The 17,099-nt window shown below is 36.4% G+C and overlaps 1 protein-coding gene and 1 long non-coding RNA gene across 2 annotated transcripts in view; one reads left to right on the forward strand and one right to left on the reverse strand.

The window, feature by feature from the left end:
- LOC139979618 (calcium-activated chloride channel regulator 1-like) overlaps positions 1-7,592 on the forward strand; it is a 25,837-nt gene extending 18,245 nt beyond the window's left edge. Inside the window, exons 10-14 of the mRNA XM_071990595.1 lie at positions 73-191; positions 1,813-2,092; positions 4,601-4,801; positions 5,217-5,465; positions 6,232-7,592. Of these exons, the coding sequence (XP_071846696.1) occupies positions 73-191; positions 1,813-2,092; positions 4,601-4,801; positions 5,217-5,465; positions 6,232-6,626 (1,244 nt within the window). The 3' untranslated portion in view covers positions 6,627-7,592. The remainder of the gene's footprint in view (positions 1-72; positions 192-1,812; positions 2,093-4,600; positions 4,802-5,216; positions 5,466-6,231) is intronic.
- LOC139979619 (uncharacterized) lies at positions 6,805-13,113 on the reverse strand. The gene is made up of 2 exons (XR_011797239.1): positions 12,096-13,113; positions 6,805-8,710 (listed from the first exon to the last, which is right to left on the reverse strand). It is a non-coding gene; the product is annotated as an uncharacterized lncRNA (long non-coding RNA).
- Between the last annotated feature and the right edge of the window lie 3,986 nt (positions 13,114-17,099).

Consider the following 17,099-nt stretch of genomic DNA (forward strand, 5'->3'; position numbering starts at 1 on the left):
TAGCGGTAGATTGCTTTCATTGATCAACATTGACTTACGGTCGTAATTTTCTTCTGGTTTTTGTTGTTGCAGCTGCAGTATTTATTACAATAATGTCACCTGGGGAACGAACCTTTGACCGGTTTCAGGCATCTTACGAGAATGATTTAGCGTTTAAGAAAGTCAAAATACGAATACCCGGCATCGCCGAGGTAAGGCCGCTGAAGATTAGTGATCAAGGAATGTATTGTGATACCGTTGGTCATCATATCTATCGCCCTCTATTTTTCTTGGCTACATGTCTTTGTTTTTAACCATGTGCTTTTCATGTTGACAGTCACGTAAGTATTACTGGTCCATATCGTCTGCTCATCAGCACAACTGAATCAAATCCCGGAACTTGCGAGTCAGTGTTCGCTCCAGTTCTGGATCGTTTGGTCTGGTAGTAGCCCAGACACCCACCATTGTGGCCGTATGTGTATCCGTCTTGTATTGGTCTTCTATACATGTTTATACGTTTCGTGTTATAGGACTTTACTTCGATATTGAGACCATGATTTTAATTGCTTGCAACCATTGGGGTGTACGTGCATGTTTATCTTTTTATTATTGAGGGCTTTATGTCAAAGTATTGTCTGTACCGTGACTGATTTAGTCCTTGGAAGGGAATAATTGAGATCACCGGAATATAAGACCGATTTAGCGTTACAGTATGTTTTACAAAATGAAGGATATTTACAAATACTTGCGAGTAACAGTCTAAATAATGTCCCGGAATTTATGAAAGTGAAAAAAATATTGACCTTTATGTCCTAATAACATCGATTCATATTAGTTTATTTATGTTTATATATTTGTTTTTTGTTTTTGATTTAAACTAATATCATCGTTGCACTCTTACATAATAGCTAATGTTGAATCATGCATGTGATATACACAGTTTTGACGGTACCAACTATCATTATTCTTACATCTGATATCAATTGTTTTGATGCAGCAGCCTTCATACTTTATGCATATCGTTTATATTGTTTTAATACAATAAGCTGCCATTTATCCTTAAAACTGTTCTTACAAATTAGATCTAGCCTATACCGCGTCCATATAATTTTATTGTTGTGACCTATCACATTTATTGTTTCAATACAATAAGCTGTCATTGTCCTTAGAACTGTTCTTACAAGTGTAATTTATCCTATATTGCGCTAATATAATGTTGAGACCTACTACATCTATTGTTTCAATACAATATGCTGTAATTGTCCTTAGGACAGTTCTTACAAGTGAGATCTAGCATATGTACTGCGTCCATGTAATATAAAGACAGCTATTGTGTTAATACAATAAGCTGCTATTGCCATTAGAACTGTTCTTGAAAGTCACATCTAGCCTATACTGCGTCCATGTAACAATGACACCTATCACATGTTTGGTTTTAATACAATTAACTGTCATTGTCCTTAGAACTATGCTTACAAGTGACTTCTAGCCTATACTGCCTCCATGTAACATTAAGACCCTTACATCTTTTGTGTTAATACAATAAGCTGTCATTGTCAATTGAACTGTTCTTACAAGTGACATCTAACCTATACTTCGTATATATAATGTTGTGACCAATTACATATATTGTTTTGATACAATAACCTACCACTGTACTTACAACTTGGAAATATTGGTTTGATGCAATAATCTGTCATTATTCTTACATGTTGTGTTTTTATTGTATCGATAAACTTTGTAATATAAGTTACAAGTGTGATTGTTCTGAAAGCAATAACCTGCCATTGTTAGATTTGTACAATCTATTGTTTTCATACATTCCTTACACAGCCAGGTGAATGGACGTATTACATATATAACCAAGATACCACTGTAAAACATGACGTCATTGTTTCTGTTGCCTCATATCCATCTGAAGAAGGAGTTGATCCGATTACAGTATCGTCGTTTGTATGCGGTTCACTAATCGGAGTCGTTGACAATAAACCGTTGGTTATCTACGCTGAAGTAAAAAAGCGGTTTGATCCGGTAATAGGTGTAAAGGTTATTGCCACGGTAGAAAGACCAAATGCCGATCCGGTCCGACTAATACTTCTCGAAAACGGAGCTGGTATGTATAGCCCGTTTGGTTTTTATGACAACAGGGCTCGTAAATACACACCCGATGTGGATGGTATGACTTTGGACGCTAGGGTTATTAGGCGGTAAATTACATGAAATATAAAAGTACGTCACTCACCGTCTCGTACGAATCCTACAGACAGGCTCGAATTAAAAATCCAAACACAAATTCCGCTATCAAAATCCTAATCCATAAAAACAATTCGCCCGGAAGCGGGGGCAACACATATCCGATTTGATATGGAATAAAAGTAGGGAAAAACAATAAAAGTTTTCCGTTCAATCATAAATTCGTCGTAAGTATATGTGAGCGTTGTCGATCCGTTGAATATTGTAATCCAAGTCGTAGTTGTTAGTCGTAAAAAGCTTTATATAATCTTTCGTTGTGTGAAAGATTTCGCTTATCGCTCGTCGGAATAAAACCATCCATTGTTCTATCGAAACCAATGTCTCTTGACCTAGAATTAGTCATGACATTGATGGAGTGATTATCGATCGTAATTAATCTTATAAAAATGAGGGCGCACTTCCGATTTAAGAAAAGTGAAGTCCTCTACATGACAACAGCGCACGTATGCACTTCCGTATGGTTGATGTGGCAACTGAAATGATACGTGTATGCCGTATTGATATGTGGGCCAATCAGGCTCGTGTGCACACCGCCGTGTAGTTAATATGACAAAAGGGTTGGCATGAATATCGTGTATCGCTGGTGCGTGTAACAACGGGGCTGGTATGTTTATGTATTGGGCTCCAGGGTCACCTAAGGTCATTTATGTTTAAGTTTTAAGTTTAAGTTATTGGCCTAGTTGTGAATGAAGTAAGGGATCGTTTCAAAACATAACGGTAATATGATCCAAGGTCAATTAGGGGTCAAAAACTAGTATTTTTGCAATAACTTGAGAACCAAATGTCTAAAAAGGTTGGGATTTTAAGACAGAGTGCACATCAGCAAGGGAAACATTTTTGATAAAATTCATTAGGTCATTCAAGGTTATTCAAGGTTGATTATGTGCCAAAAACTCCCAACTTATGCTAATTTTTTGCAACAACTTCTTGTCACGAAGTCTGGCATGGCTGGTATATTAGGACAAGTTGTGAATGAAGTAGGGACATATTTTCCAAAATAACCGTGATGTGATCCAAGGTCACCAGAGGTCATTTATGGGTCAAAATGTTTCATAACGGAAAGTTTTAGACCAAAACGCTCACAGCGAAAACTAAGAATTGCCTGTGCAGCAAGCACAGCTTTGCGGTTTTTCTGCTGACCTACTTTCCCCCTCTTCTCTGTGGACAATTACGCGACGGCGGAGAGCGTCAGGGAGTGTTCCATTATACATTAGGGGGTTAATACCAATGTAATACTAGACCGAACCCCCACTACGACTTGTACTTGAATTAGTCTATAGACTACAGTATCAGTAATACTGTCTTATACGCAGTTCGTATAGACCTTACACTGTCAGGCTATATTGCGTGCTAAACAGTACAGAACAATATTCTTTAGAACAACTACATACCCCACAAACTGTGGTTTGGTACGTTCCAACTTAGTCGTTTCATCGCGTGGTCAGAAACAGGTTCAAAAGGATACAGAAAATGTCACTTTGGAAGTATTATTTTCAACCGAAATTACAATTTATTGAATAAATAAAGTCTTCTGAAAGTTACTGAGAAGCATTTTGAGTTAAATCTAACAATAACTCAAGATATCACAATCAAACGAAGACAACAACAACACTTCTTGAATGCACATTCCCCAACGTGTGCCGAGTACAGTATCGTGACGTCATGTCGATTGAGAACAAAGGGAAAAAGAAGAAATATCCCTGATTTCTTTTTAGTTTGCAATTTGGCGTAAGGTTCTCATTGGTCAATTTAGTTAAGAATTGGTAGAAAACGTGATGAATATCCATAGTTTAATTCACCGTTTGAACTTGGATTATAGGACTTCGCATACAAAAGTTTTTTTTTTAATTACTTGTGAAACTACCACTGACAGGGTTGGGAGTTACGCTATTGTAATACAATAGTCGAACTGCATTTGGGTGACCTTTGACCGCAGGTTGACCTCCAGTGATCTATATTAGCTTCTTTCAAGTTGATTCTTTGAAGTTTCGTGGGCGTATGCCAATCTAACTTGTCCATAAGTGGACTCCTCTACAACCTTAATGTGCGAAGTTATTAGAGATTTGGTTTGGTTTTGTAATTCTTGGTGTGTGGATTCATAACATTGAGTACAAGAACCCTATTGCTTTTGATGGAGGTGTGTATAAACACGTACAGTAGACTGACCTGTGTTAGCATGCCATAGTGTTATTGTAACAGCTAGTTCTGGTTATACTAACAAGCAGAGGTCTAGTGCATTGAAGTCATCGAAACCTCAATGCACTTTGCATTTTGGTTGTTTGTTTGTTTGTTCTGTTTTGTAGGGGAGGGAAACGGGCCAGAGTAACAAGCTCCACCGATGTGTTGTTATTTTGTTTTCAATGTATAGGTGCCGATTTAACAAAGAACGACGGTATATACTCAAAAAGTTTCAGTCAGGTTCTCGGTGTCGGGTTATATGGGATTAAAATACGTATTGAAAACAATGGAGGAGCCAAGATATTGCCATACAGATCGTCACTGCATTCAGGAACTGGGATTTATTTGGAACCAGAGCTTCTCTTATCCGGAAACATAACCGAATATTTAGGTATGTATATTTAACATATTTTATTCTCATATAAGTTGGGAGATTGACCTTATGACAAATACATACAGAAGGACCGTTTGGTATTATTTTATGAAGAACTACTAAAAGATCTTAAATTGTCATGTGGGATCATTGACCAGAAAACACGAATTAGATCTGTTGCGTCTGATTAGTGAGTATAGCGAAAGAGGGATTATGTCCTGTTCATCCTCTCCTCCTTTTGATTACGCTTGCGCAGTGGATGTGTGAAGTGTCATAACAATGGTGAGGTTGCGGCGAGGGGGTGGGGGCGGGAGAGATATTCTTGTCTCGAAGGTTAGTAATACCATGAGCGAGTCTATCGACAAAACGTACAAACAATCCAGTGTAGTTGTAATGTTTTTACCGCCAATTTATCTTATCTTTTTATCTGAAGGAAATATATCCATAGAGTTACCAGGTGCTCCAATACCAGAGATTGCCGGGGTTCCCGCACCGAACTTTACCAGAGGGGTGTCAGGTGGAGCTAGTAGTGTCTCTGAATTACCACCAGAATGGAACCCTTCCATTGACACATTTGCACCCAACAAGATCACAGATCTCGCCGTTTTGAATACCTCATTCAGTATGGGTACCGTGGCGATCACTTTCACTGCTTCAGGGGACGATTTTGATTTTGGAAATGGTGAGTGCTGCTCTTGGAGTACCATTTGCGCTGTTCGTGTATTGGAAAATAAGATTCGGGTGTGTGTGTGCGTGTGGGGGGGGGGGGTGGCTGGGCAGAACGTGGATGGGAGGAAATCTGATTTCCAGTGTCTTAATGACCATTAAAAAGAGACGGTAATAGTAGACCTGACAGTTTTCATTCTCTTTTTCAGAACCATTGGACATACTATTATCATTATTTCATATTGCAAGCATCTATAAGCATTTACTAAATGTTATATATCAAAATAAATATGACTGCATAGAGAAAACGTACATGGTGGTTATGATGATGGAGAGAAAATAAGTAGACGGAGGTGTGGCCTGTGATAATATTAAGAGTCGTAATGAAACACACCCCACAAATGGTAAGAAAGAAAATATTAATGCAGAAATCTTATGAAGATAGAAGAAATATAGCAAGTTCCAAACTTTATTGTGAGAACATATTCAGTTTCAACTACCTTTTCCCACCCCAACCGACCCACATAACTCCGACCCTATTCGTTTCATCTATTATAAACTACCAGTCACCAAGATCTGTATAAACCAAGGAGGCAAATAGTCAAAGTGGTTGTTTACCAACAATCAGTGACATTAAACTGCTCTATTTACAGTGGCGACAAATTTTCAAAATGGCGTTTTTCTTGTAGGCCTGCAAACACAACATAGGCCTTTAACACAACAGAACGATCACCATAAACATACACGTACTAGTAGACATGTTGGTACAATTTCCTCCCCAGCTCATCATTACGTAATCAGATGGGCAGACTCTTCACAGGAACTACGTAATAAAGCATCGACCACCAATGAAATTTACCAAACCGATGTTTTACATGGAAATCTTAATTCTCCTGCACCTTACGGAGACGAAGAAATTATGATAATTCAGGTAGCAACTGTCCCGCAACACTTAGAAACGTATTCGGTGGTGTTAGGTCTATATGCTGTCGATGAATCGGATAACGAGGGAGACATGTCAAATACTGCCAAAGCGACCTTTAGAAAGGTGATACCAACCCCAGAACCAATTCAAACTACCACACGGACACCAACAACGGAGACTGAAGACCAAAGTTGTAAATATCTGTATCATCCGTTCCTTGGGGTCTTTTTATCAGGTGACTGCGAAGATTGATAAATAATATCTGAACTGAAAAGAACATTTTATATCTATTCCGGACTCTCGCTGAACGATTAAAATTGCGGTGGGTGGGGTGGGGGTATTTGCTATGGGAATAAATGTAGTGTCAGCAGGCTATTATTATGTTACGGTGTGCTCATAGCGTATCTTTGTAAGACGGCGATTTTTAATGTCGAAATATGTGGGCGACTGGGACTAACAAGGAGGGGGGAGGGGTATCCTGTTCTAAATCAGGTACTGTTAATAAGCGAAACACGTTCACCAGTTATAACGTTGTTGTCCCTTTAGTAAACGAAAACAAAAATGATATTCTGGGTACGTTTTGTGTAAATAATGTTTACTTATATACTCTTTAAGAATAAAGTCGCCAATGTACAACTTGGCGTGTTTTCTGAGTAGCTACGTTATGGGAAGCCTGATCTGATCAAGCGCATATGTTTCACAGCCGCCAGTGTCTCTATGGCTGCCCAAATCCAACCCAGCTGCAACAACACCCGTGCATGCACAATGCATCAATATTTGCACAATCATTGTAGCTACGCAAATCCGAGCTTCACAAGACGTGATTTGCATAATTATGCAAATTTATCATTTTGTTACTTGGTATGCAAGCCTTCCGTACAGTGGAACTGCTTAATACATGGTATTTTAAAGTACGGTTAATGTTACATTTATGACGGTCTGCGTGGCTTAGAAAAAAAAAATAAAAGTAAGTTGGCTACTCGAGCTATATAGGCTCTAACAATTGCTGTCGAATTTTCGCTATTTTACCACGCTAATGGTTTCTATAGTACTTTTCTCAGTATTAACCAATATATATTCAGTATATAACTTGAAACGAGCCACAGACATTGCGTAAGGTGCAACATGGGATTATGAAATCACTCCGAGCCAGGAGTTCTATATTCTTGAAGGTAAGGATAGGGGTTTAAAACTAAGAAAATACGACCATTCCCTATCTGTCAAACAATTTTAACTTGTTGGTGAAATAATTATGACCTTTAATTAATTTTGTTATCATTCTGTATATTGCTTAATTTCGGACGAATCATAAATTTGCATTCAATTTTATTTGTGCCATTTTTGATATGTTGTGTATTGGCACAGTCTTGTTAAGCTGAAGTATACAGCTGTAATTTAATATTTGAACATATTGTAATAAATATCAGAATAGATCTCGATGGAACGGATGAAGTTATCCAATGTTCACCCATTAAATTCGTTTTGCAAACTCACCATATAATTATCCTAGAATTGTTAACTGTACACAAATCAATAAACTAGCCTAACTTCTAAGATCATATTGAGTTGAGAACTCGAAGCCATGTTCAAGCGGACGTCAAAATTTACCTTGGAGATTTTAAACGTTCGCTAATTGTTGTGCATAATCATATATAAAACATTTACAACACGATATTAAGAAACTTGATCCCAGATTTCAATAACATGTGATACGTTCAACCAGTGAATTCTCATATTCTCTCCAAACATTAACATTCAGGTCAATTTTTACCGTGTCATTAGGCTTAGGATTTAACATACGAAATCCATATTATAATAAATAATAAATAAATACCGTATATTAAAGTGCTGTTATCATGAAATAAAACATGCTCAAGAGCACTGTACAAAAGAACCAAATCCTGGTATATAAAAATACCAAACTAAGAAAACCTAAAAGTAATAACAATAGCAGTAAAAGTAAAACCTGATATAAGACAGGGTAATAAACCACAATAAAGAAAATAAAAAATATAAATATACAAAAAAATGGGCACAGTAAAGTGGATAAAACAAAGAAATGTGAATAAGATTAATGCCCATACTCGAGCCTAAAAAGATAAGTTTTCAAGTGCTTCTTAAAAATGTCAATATGTGTGATATTTCTTAAGTGATGGGGAAGAGAATTCCAGAGTTTAGGACCTATAACTAGTAAATCACTGAGTCGTGTGGTATCGTCAATTTTGTATTTTGAGCCAGTTAACCCTATCGGTGTATGTATGAGTGTTTTCCCTAAAAACTGCATTGTGGACGGCTGATGAACATAGCTCTGTGTCAGCTTTTCCTTCCATAGTATACTGAGTGCACAAAACAGAAGAACAAATTAACCATACCAAAAACAGAATATCAAAACTGTATTAAACAGTTATTTCATGGGTAAAGAAAACTAATTATGGACCTGAATTTTCGATTTAAGAGCACTTAAAAATTGCACGATATCCTTTAACAGGGTCCCAATATCCTCAAAGTTCTAAGGAACTGATTCAGAAACAAAAATAAATAAAATAAACTTGATAAATTTGACCGGAAACATCAGAGCAAAAATAGAAAATAAGAAATAAAATACATCTTCAAGAGTTTTTATTCTTATAGTGCTTGTTCCATAACAATGCATCTAAGATCCATCTTTTGAATTCAGTTGGAATATATGTTATTGCTCCAAGAACAGTTGATAAAATTTGTCCAAGTTTGTGTACTCATGTCTGTGATTGCATTGAGTTCACACAAAAATTATGTTATTTGAGGTCAAAGGAAAGTCCAAACAATCATTTATTACAATTTCTCCTTCAAGGGTTTCAATTTCATCCAGGTAAATTTGGTGACAAATGTCTGTTGATGAAGGAGCATTAGAGATTTGTTTGTGTAAGGCATCTGATGTTAAAGATCACTCATGAAAGAGGATTGGGTTATTTAAGCAAGGGTTTTGCCAGCAATGCCGTTGGGTAAGAAAAGATCTTTGAAACGTAAATAAATTAATTGTGTAAATTAATCAAATATAGCTGAATTAAATTCTAAATTATAGGAAAATTACACAACTTTAAATAACTGTAATTTTTTATAAAGCCTAGCCTGGCAATGTAAATTATGTAGGTTATTAAAAAGCCTGTCTACCTTAGCAATAAATTATTATGTGCCGCTTAGCCCCCCCCCTCCCCCTCCCCGCCCTTGATATCTTGTATGGTTTTGACATAATATGATCAAGGTTTTTAACAATCAACAGTTGGTGTCACATATTTAGATCATATGAAGTCACTAAATATTGTCTTCCCATCTTCATATAAAATATAGTAATCCTAGTTGTGTGGCTATAGTTTTAAAGTAATTCCTGTAGCATGATGGATCCAATTATGATGCACTTATGACTTTGAACAGGCAAAGTTTACTCATTGTTAAATAAAGTACTCTAATTTCTACATATAGCTTGTAATATATATACCTTTTTATATGTTACCAACATGCACTTGAACTACATTTTTGTATTTTGACAACTGTGGGCAACTTCTGTGGCAATATCTTCACACAAAGAAAAGCACTCCAACCTGGACCTATTATGACACAGTTTACAAGGAAAAGTGGATTGCTTCTGGAATTCAAATGTATGAGTTGATATAATATACTTTGTTATATGTTTATATTAACAAGTACAATAAGAAAGTTCTAGAAAGAATCATTTGGGGATATTTCTTTCAGTTGTTTGGTTGACACAAACAAATAGTAGTAAGTGATTTGAGTAAGTTCACACATAGATGTTACTTTGATAGTGATGATTTGGAATGCTCATTTATATCATTGTTTGGGACACAATGCTTGCCCACTTCAAGACTGGTTGACTTTCCATTGCTAAGGTAAAATAAAATATCTGGAAGTGAATCATAATAGGTCCCTTGACTAAACACAATTCCACAACATGGAATTGTTTTCCTTCCCATGATATAGACATTTGATAAGATCTGTTATTTGACCAAATCCAATATGGCTAAATCCTAGGCATCCCCCCTGTCATCAAACTTTGTTTGCAGGGTACAGACATTCCAATAAACTCTTCACAGTCCTAAATTGAAAAGATTTTGTATTGGAAACAGCATGTCAATGATTTACAGTAACTACTTACTCAAGTTTATTGGCCTTTTCTAAGACATTCAGGACATCCTTCCTACTGATACTGTATACAGATTTATTAAGTTTTCATTTACTGAACTTGGCTGGCATAAATGGGAATGAGGTCTAGCTAGATTTTGCCACTGGAGTGTGTTGGATCGGCCATTGTTACATCGACAGTGCAGCCATTTTAGTAGATTTTAGAAGCAAGGACAGAAACGACAAAACTCACATTTCTCCAAGGAAATCAACTACTCTACATGTGTGTATATTAATGTTACTCATATGACAAAACAAGTGGCTTGGGAGCAATGGCATAGCCAAAGGGGGGCCAGGGGGCAATACCCCTCAATTTTGCTTTGTGCTACATTCTTGCCCCCCCCCCCAAATGAAATCCAGTGATGTATTCAAAATACTTCTTTTTTACATTTTTTCCGAGTTCTAATCACAAGTATTCATACCTCAGGGCTCATATTCATACTTCATATAAGGTCAGAACTTGGTAATCAGACCGAGATATGACACATTTTGGGCCTTCATCATAACCACATACGGAGACCGTTGATCAATATCGTCCTACAAAATAGCGCCAATAATTCGGCCGGTTGTGTAACCATTACTAACTAGCGCTAGCATTCCATGTGCATTTTGAGCGACCAATGATGCCACTTTGTGCAGATGAGGTGCCCATCAATACTTATATTTCTTGGTAATTCCTACCATCAACCATCACGAGATTGCCCCCCTTAAGAAAAATCTTGCCCCGGGCCCCTAACCATAGAATGGTGTCTACGCTACTGCTTGGGAGCACACAACTAACATGGTTCAGCCAACATTTCTACTCTTAAACCACTTCCAATCTTGCAAATTCAATTACTCATGATTTGCATGGACTGTAATATTTTGAAAGTAGAAGATATTCATACATATTGCCTTGGCAGGCATACAGTAAAGGCCTACTGTATGGCAGTACGTACATACTCTCCTTCCAATTGTGCTTTGTCTCATGAATTATATATCCATCCACCAAATTACACATACATATTGGCAAAATTTATTTGTATGGCTAAGTATTACTAAACAACTAAATTGCTACTATATTTGGCATTCTCTCTTCAAAGTATTCACTCAGCTAATCTCTGCCTGAGCTTCCAAATAACCTGAAACCCTATCCTGTAAATATATTGCAGCATAGAGACGTTTTGTCTTTACTTGTGGTAACTATATCCTTATTTGATGAACAGGGTTGTTTCGTTTGTTGCTAACGTTATTGTACATTAAATGTTTTAACTGAAGTGTTGTTACCAACACCTGTGTTGACTTTTGTGTACATACAGGAAAGTGAATTTGAATTAATTAAAACACATGTATATTAGATGTATCTCCTTGACGCCTAACGAAGCCACATTTAGTGTATCATTTCAGTGTGCTGGCACGTACAGTACATGTATGCCTAGAACCATTTTGACATGATAGCACCCCGTATGGAATGGACACAAGTACAGTAACAATACTACAGTAACAATACTATAGGACTACGGATAATTCCCCAGCTAAGCCCGGCCTGTACATAGACCTACTTACCAACTACCTGACACGGGACGGAGAGTTTGTTTGAAAAGCGAGGTTGTTCGAAGAAAGACCAAACTTTTACAACGCCAGGTCGATGCCATGGTAAGGGTTGCAACATCCACAAGGTGTTGAAAAAGTACAAGCAGTCCTCTTGACGTCTGTAAACAACACAGAAAGTCGTGTGTATTACCAGAAGGTTGGAACCAATGAACTAATTTATTTCAGTGGTTGGAACCGACTGCCCTCAATCCTCTTCCCAGGTACTTAGAGAGTAAAAGCTAACGTCATTCTGCTCTATGGACTACGTAGACTTCCGGGCTTGTGACAGAGAAGTGCGCCCACCCCGGGTTACTACAAAGATTACTGACAGCCAGGGGTGTCAATCCACAGTCACGGGTCATATGGAAAAGTTTAGGCTATAAAAGAGCATTTGCTCTTCAAAGCCACACAGACTAAAATCCGCCGATGTTATGAGTCACCGGTATGAATATGCATATTGACAGGCGGACTGTTTCATTACCGGCATGGGGATTGTATTTGTTTCTAAATGAATTGATGCTAAAATAATTATAGCAGTGAATGTAAACGAACACTGAGACATGACGTTGTGTTTATAAATTTATTTGTCTGCACACCTTTTAATCGAACTTGAGAAAATAGCTTTTATTAGGCAAACTCATGTATTTGACTTAATTAACTGGGGTACATGGAGTTACCCACTTACAGTGGTATCTTCCAAACAAACAACCAGTGATAGTCCTAGCGATAGCTTTAGCCTACGTACATACGAGTGATAACCTAACTGTACGAAACCATATGCATTAATACATAAAGCACGGTAGGCCTGTACGTTCGCTACAAACGTTTACGTGGGCAATTTATATCACTATATTCATCCTATACCAAAGGAAACTATGAAATAGGATTCTCAACTTGTTAATTTATGTTCATTGCAATGTCGTCATCTTATTTCATTGCATATTACCCCCCAAATCTCGAAATTCACCTCAGAAATCACAATACGATTGTCGGACGAAGCATCAGTGAGAATGTTGTTGATACATGAATAAATAACGAGGCGTTATAATGAGGTTTTCGAAGAAAAATTTCTAACGGAAACTTTCATTCGATCGAAAAAAGACATACAGTGAACATTAACCAATCAGAAATAGCCTTATATAATATGAAAGAAGAGAATTTGAAGTTAGTTGCGCAAGTTTAGCCATGCAGTTTGATCAAACGGTCTGAGAATTCGAGTAGTTTGAAGTTAGCGTCCTTGTAGAATAAACGAATATGCAAGCACATAAATCCGATTGGACTAAAAATTTAAACTTTTTTAATCGGAAAACGACATACAGTAAAGTTCAGATTAATGATGATTCGTTAAAAGATTATGAAAGAGAAATGTTTAAACTACTGTAATTTGTTTTAGCCGATATCAGTAAATGATATCGGTACATTGATTTTTTTCAAAAGATCGCGATACGGTCGTTTTGGAAGGTATAAAACACACACTTAAGGCCCGAGGTCGACTATGCACGGATCAAATGATCGCCACCTTTCCATATGAGGGGGGGGGGGGCATAAATTATACATACAATAAAAAAACTACACGCATAAATACAGCCAAACACCCATGTATACATACATATACATATTATATCGGCATTTTCATAACTTAAAGCTCCCCTATAAAAACCTGTTACAGAAATATGCTACTGGTATTAAATTAACTTAATTGCTTTCTACCCACAATGTGATATTCTCTACTCTCTCCACCTCATTAATATATATATATATATATATATATATATATATATATATATATATATATATATATATATGTGTGTGTGTGTGTATATATATATATATATATATATATATATATGTGTGTGTGTTTATATATATATCTATATATATATAGATATATATATATAGATATATATATATATATATATATATATATATATATATATATATATATATATATATATATATATATATATTTATATTTGTATTTAGAGAGGTTCGAAACCGGTAAGGATGGTCGTAGTTCCACTGTAGGCGTTTGTCACCTGTGTTTCGAACAATACTAGTTCTGTTTTGGTGCCATATTTTTGCTCGTTACGCCATTGTCACGGCCATGGGCGGCGATCATGGTGGAGGGGGGGGGGGACAAGCCACCCCAATATTTTAGGTGGGGATAGTATATAATATCCCTCCCCCCAATATTTGATGGCATATTTTTTTGTGGCTATAAATAGAAAATAATGCGTGAGATTATTTATCCAAATCATATTTCGCGGCGGCGGCGCCACTGGCGTAGGAGCCCTTTATTATTTGAGGGGCTGTAACGACTCCGCGCGTATGGCAAGCCGTCTTAACATTTACCTCGCAATTCGACTTAAGTCGAATACATTTCACTTAAGTGGAATACATTCTACTTAAGTGAAATGTTCTTCCACTTAAGTAAAATGCATTCCACTTAAGTGGAATTCAATTTCACTTAAGTGGAAATGGACATTTCTATTTCACTTAAGTGGAAATGCATTCCACTTAAGTGGAATTGTATTTCACTTAAGTGGAATGCATTTCCACTTAAGTTAAAAACAATTCCACTTAAGTGGAATGCATTTCCACTTAAGTGGAATAAAATTTCACTTAAGTGGAATCACAACCTTTAGGGCGTCAATTTCACTTAAGTGGAATTCTATTCTGCTTAAGTAAAATACAATTCCACTTAAGTGGAATTGTTGATATGTGGCTTATATATAAATACAATTTAGGGCAATGCTCGTCGTAACGCATTCAATTGCTCATCACATATGATGATGTAGTCGATCCTCGTTGCACGTGTACATCATGGCTATGGCTAATCTTTCACATATAACATTGCTGGAATGCGATCAAATAATTGTTGCTGTTAGAGACACAATTCGAAGTGTTGTTTCCTCACTTGCACAGGGGAACAATCAGTATGATTCACAACGGAGGCGACTTTCATCTTGTTTAAGTAACATAGGCAGAATTCGTAACTTTTTAGATAGTGAAACTGTTGACGATATAAAAGATTCCATCCAAACTCCAAAATCCACAAAAAGTAATACGTTCTCTTGCCCTTGTCAATTCCTTTTCGGCTGTAGCTCCAACCACTTGTAATGTATTTGCCATGGCTTTATTTTGGTAATTGTATTCGTCAGGTACCAGGTCAGGTACGTTCGTACGTACACACCTTGCACGAATGTTAAGTGTTAGCTGGATCCCGATGGACAGCCGATATTTATTGTGCACATATCGACACCACGTACGTACGTACACGTTTCGCGGAAAGTTATTTATAATGGCGCGCAAAGGCATGGGCAAAGTTTGGCGTTGAATGTACTAGCCAATCACATTCCACTTAAGTGAAATAGACTATCCAATCACATTTCACTTAAGTGGAATGCATTTCCACTTAAGTGGAATTGTATTCCACTTAAGTGAAATAGACAGGACATTCCACTTAAGTGGAATACAATTCCACTTAAATGGAATACAATTCCACTTAAGTAGAATACAATTCCACTTAAGTGAAATGCATTTCCACTTAACTGGAATACAATTCCACTTATGTGGAATGCAATTCCACTTAAGTGGAATGGAATTCCACTTAAGTGAAATAGAATTTAGGTTAAGTAAATTGCAGTGACACGTTGATGAATTCAGCTTAAGTAACATACAATTAAGCTTAAGTGGAATGGTATTCCACTTCAGTGAAATAGAACTGCACTTAAGTTAAATAGTATTCTGCTTAAGTGAAATTGAATTCCACTTAAGTGAAATGTATTCGACTTAAGTCGAATTGCGAGGTAAATGTTAAAACGGCTTGCCATACGCGCGTTCAACATGTTAATGTGCATATCATATAGGCATTCATCGGTTATTACATCACATGCCAATGCCATACAATCATTGCCCGTCTTATTACTCATCCCTATTAGTTAGAAATATTGGGGAAGTCGTTACAAGAATAATAATAATAATAATAATAATAATAATAATAATAATAATAATAATAATAATAATAATAATAATAATAATAATAATAATAATAATAATAATAATAATAATAATAATAATAATAATAATAATAATAATAATAATAATAATAATACCACCAATAATAATAATATATATATATATATATATATATATATATATATATATATATATATATATATATATATATATTCGAACCCGGGCCTCCCGCTTTATATGCGGCCACCCTTACCACTAGGCTGGATATGGACGCTGATTGAGGAAAGTATTTTATTAAAAAGAGAAGTAGAAGTTTTTCAAAATAACCTTATCTCATACGTTTTAATTCCAAAAATGGTCATAATTTTTTCATCAACCTGACCCGAATTGCTTAGTTGATACTGAAGTATACTCCAATCAACGCAGATTTACAGCGTAGGGATTAAGTGAACTGTAAAATCAACTTGATGTCGACATAACTTTCGATTCGTTCGATGTCCTGGTTCCTTGACTGTTGATTCTAGAAGTAACGCTTTCGAATGATGCACTGGAGTTATACAGCACACAGCTCTAGTGGCATTCCCATTTGTCAAGTAGAGGGAGTTTTACTACAATAGCAAGGTTGAATGGTTTTGAGAGGGTAGCACTACGCACTACGACGTTGTCACAGAATGTTATAGCACCAATCAAGATTGATCTCATAAAAGCTTTAGGGTTTCAGCCAATCACAAGTATTCCCTGGGATATACACATACCCAGGTACGTAGACCGTGCACAATAAGTTAGGGCCTAATTATCTGGAAGAGAAACTGCAGGATGTATTGAAGATTCGTCTGGATTTTCCAGGTAGACCTATGTAATGTTTCTTCTCCAATTTTTGTTCAAATGAGAGGATATTATTTTGTCTTACAGCTTAAATTTCCCCACGATATTTGAATAATATGGTAAATTGAAGACTAAATTTTGGGTCTCTTTGACTTTGAGATGTTAAAATGTAAT

The sequence above is a fragment of the Apostichopus japonicus genome, chromosome 14, assembly GCF_037975245.1.
Source record: "Apostichopus japonicus isolate 1M-3 chromosome 14, ASM3797524v1, whole genome shotgun sequence".
NCBI lineage: Eukaryota > Metazoa > Echinodermata > Holothuroidea > Aspidochirotida > Stichopodidae > Apostichopus > Apostichopus japonicus.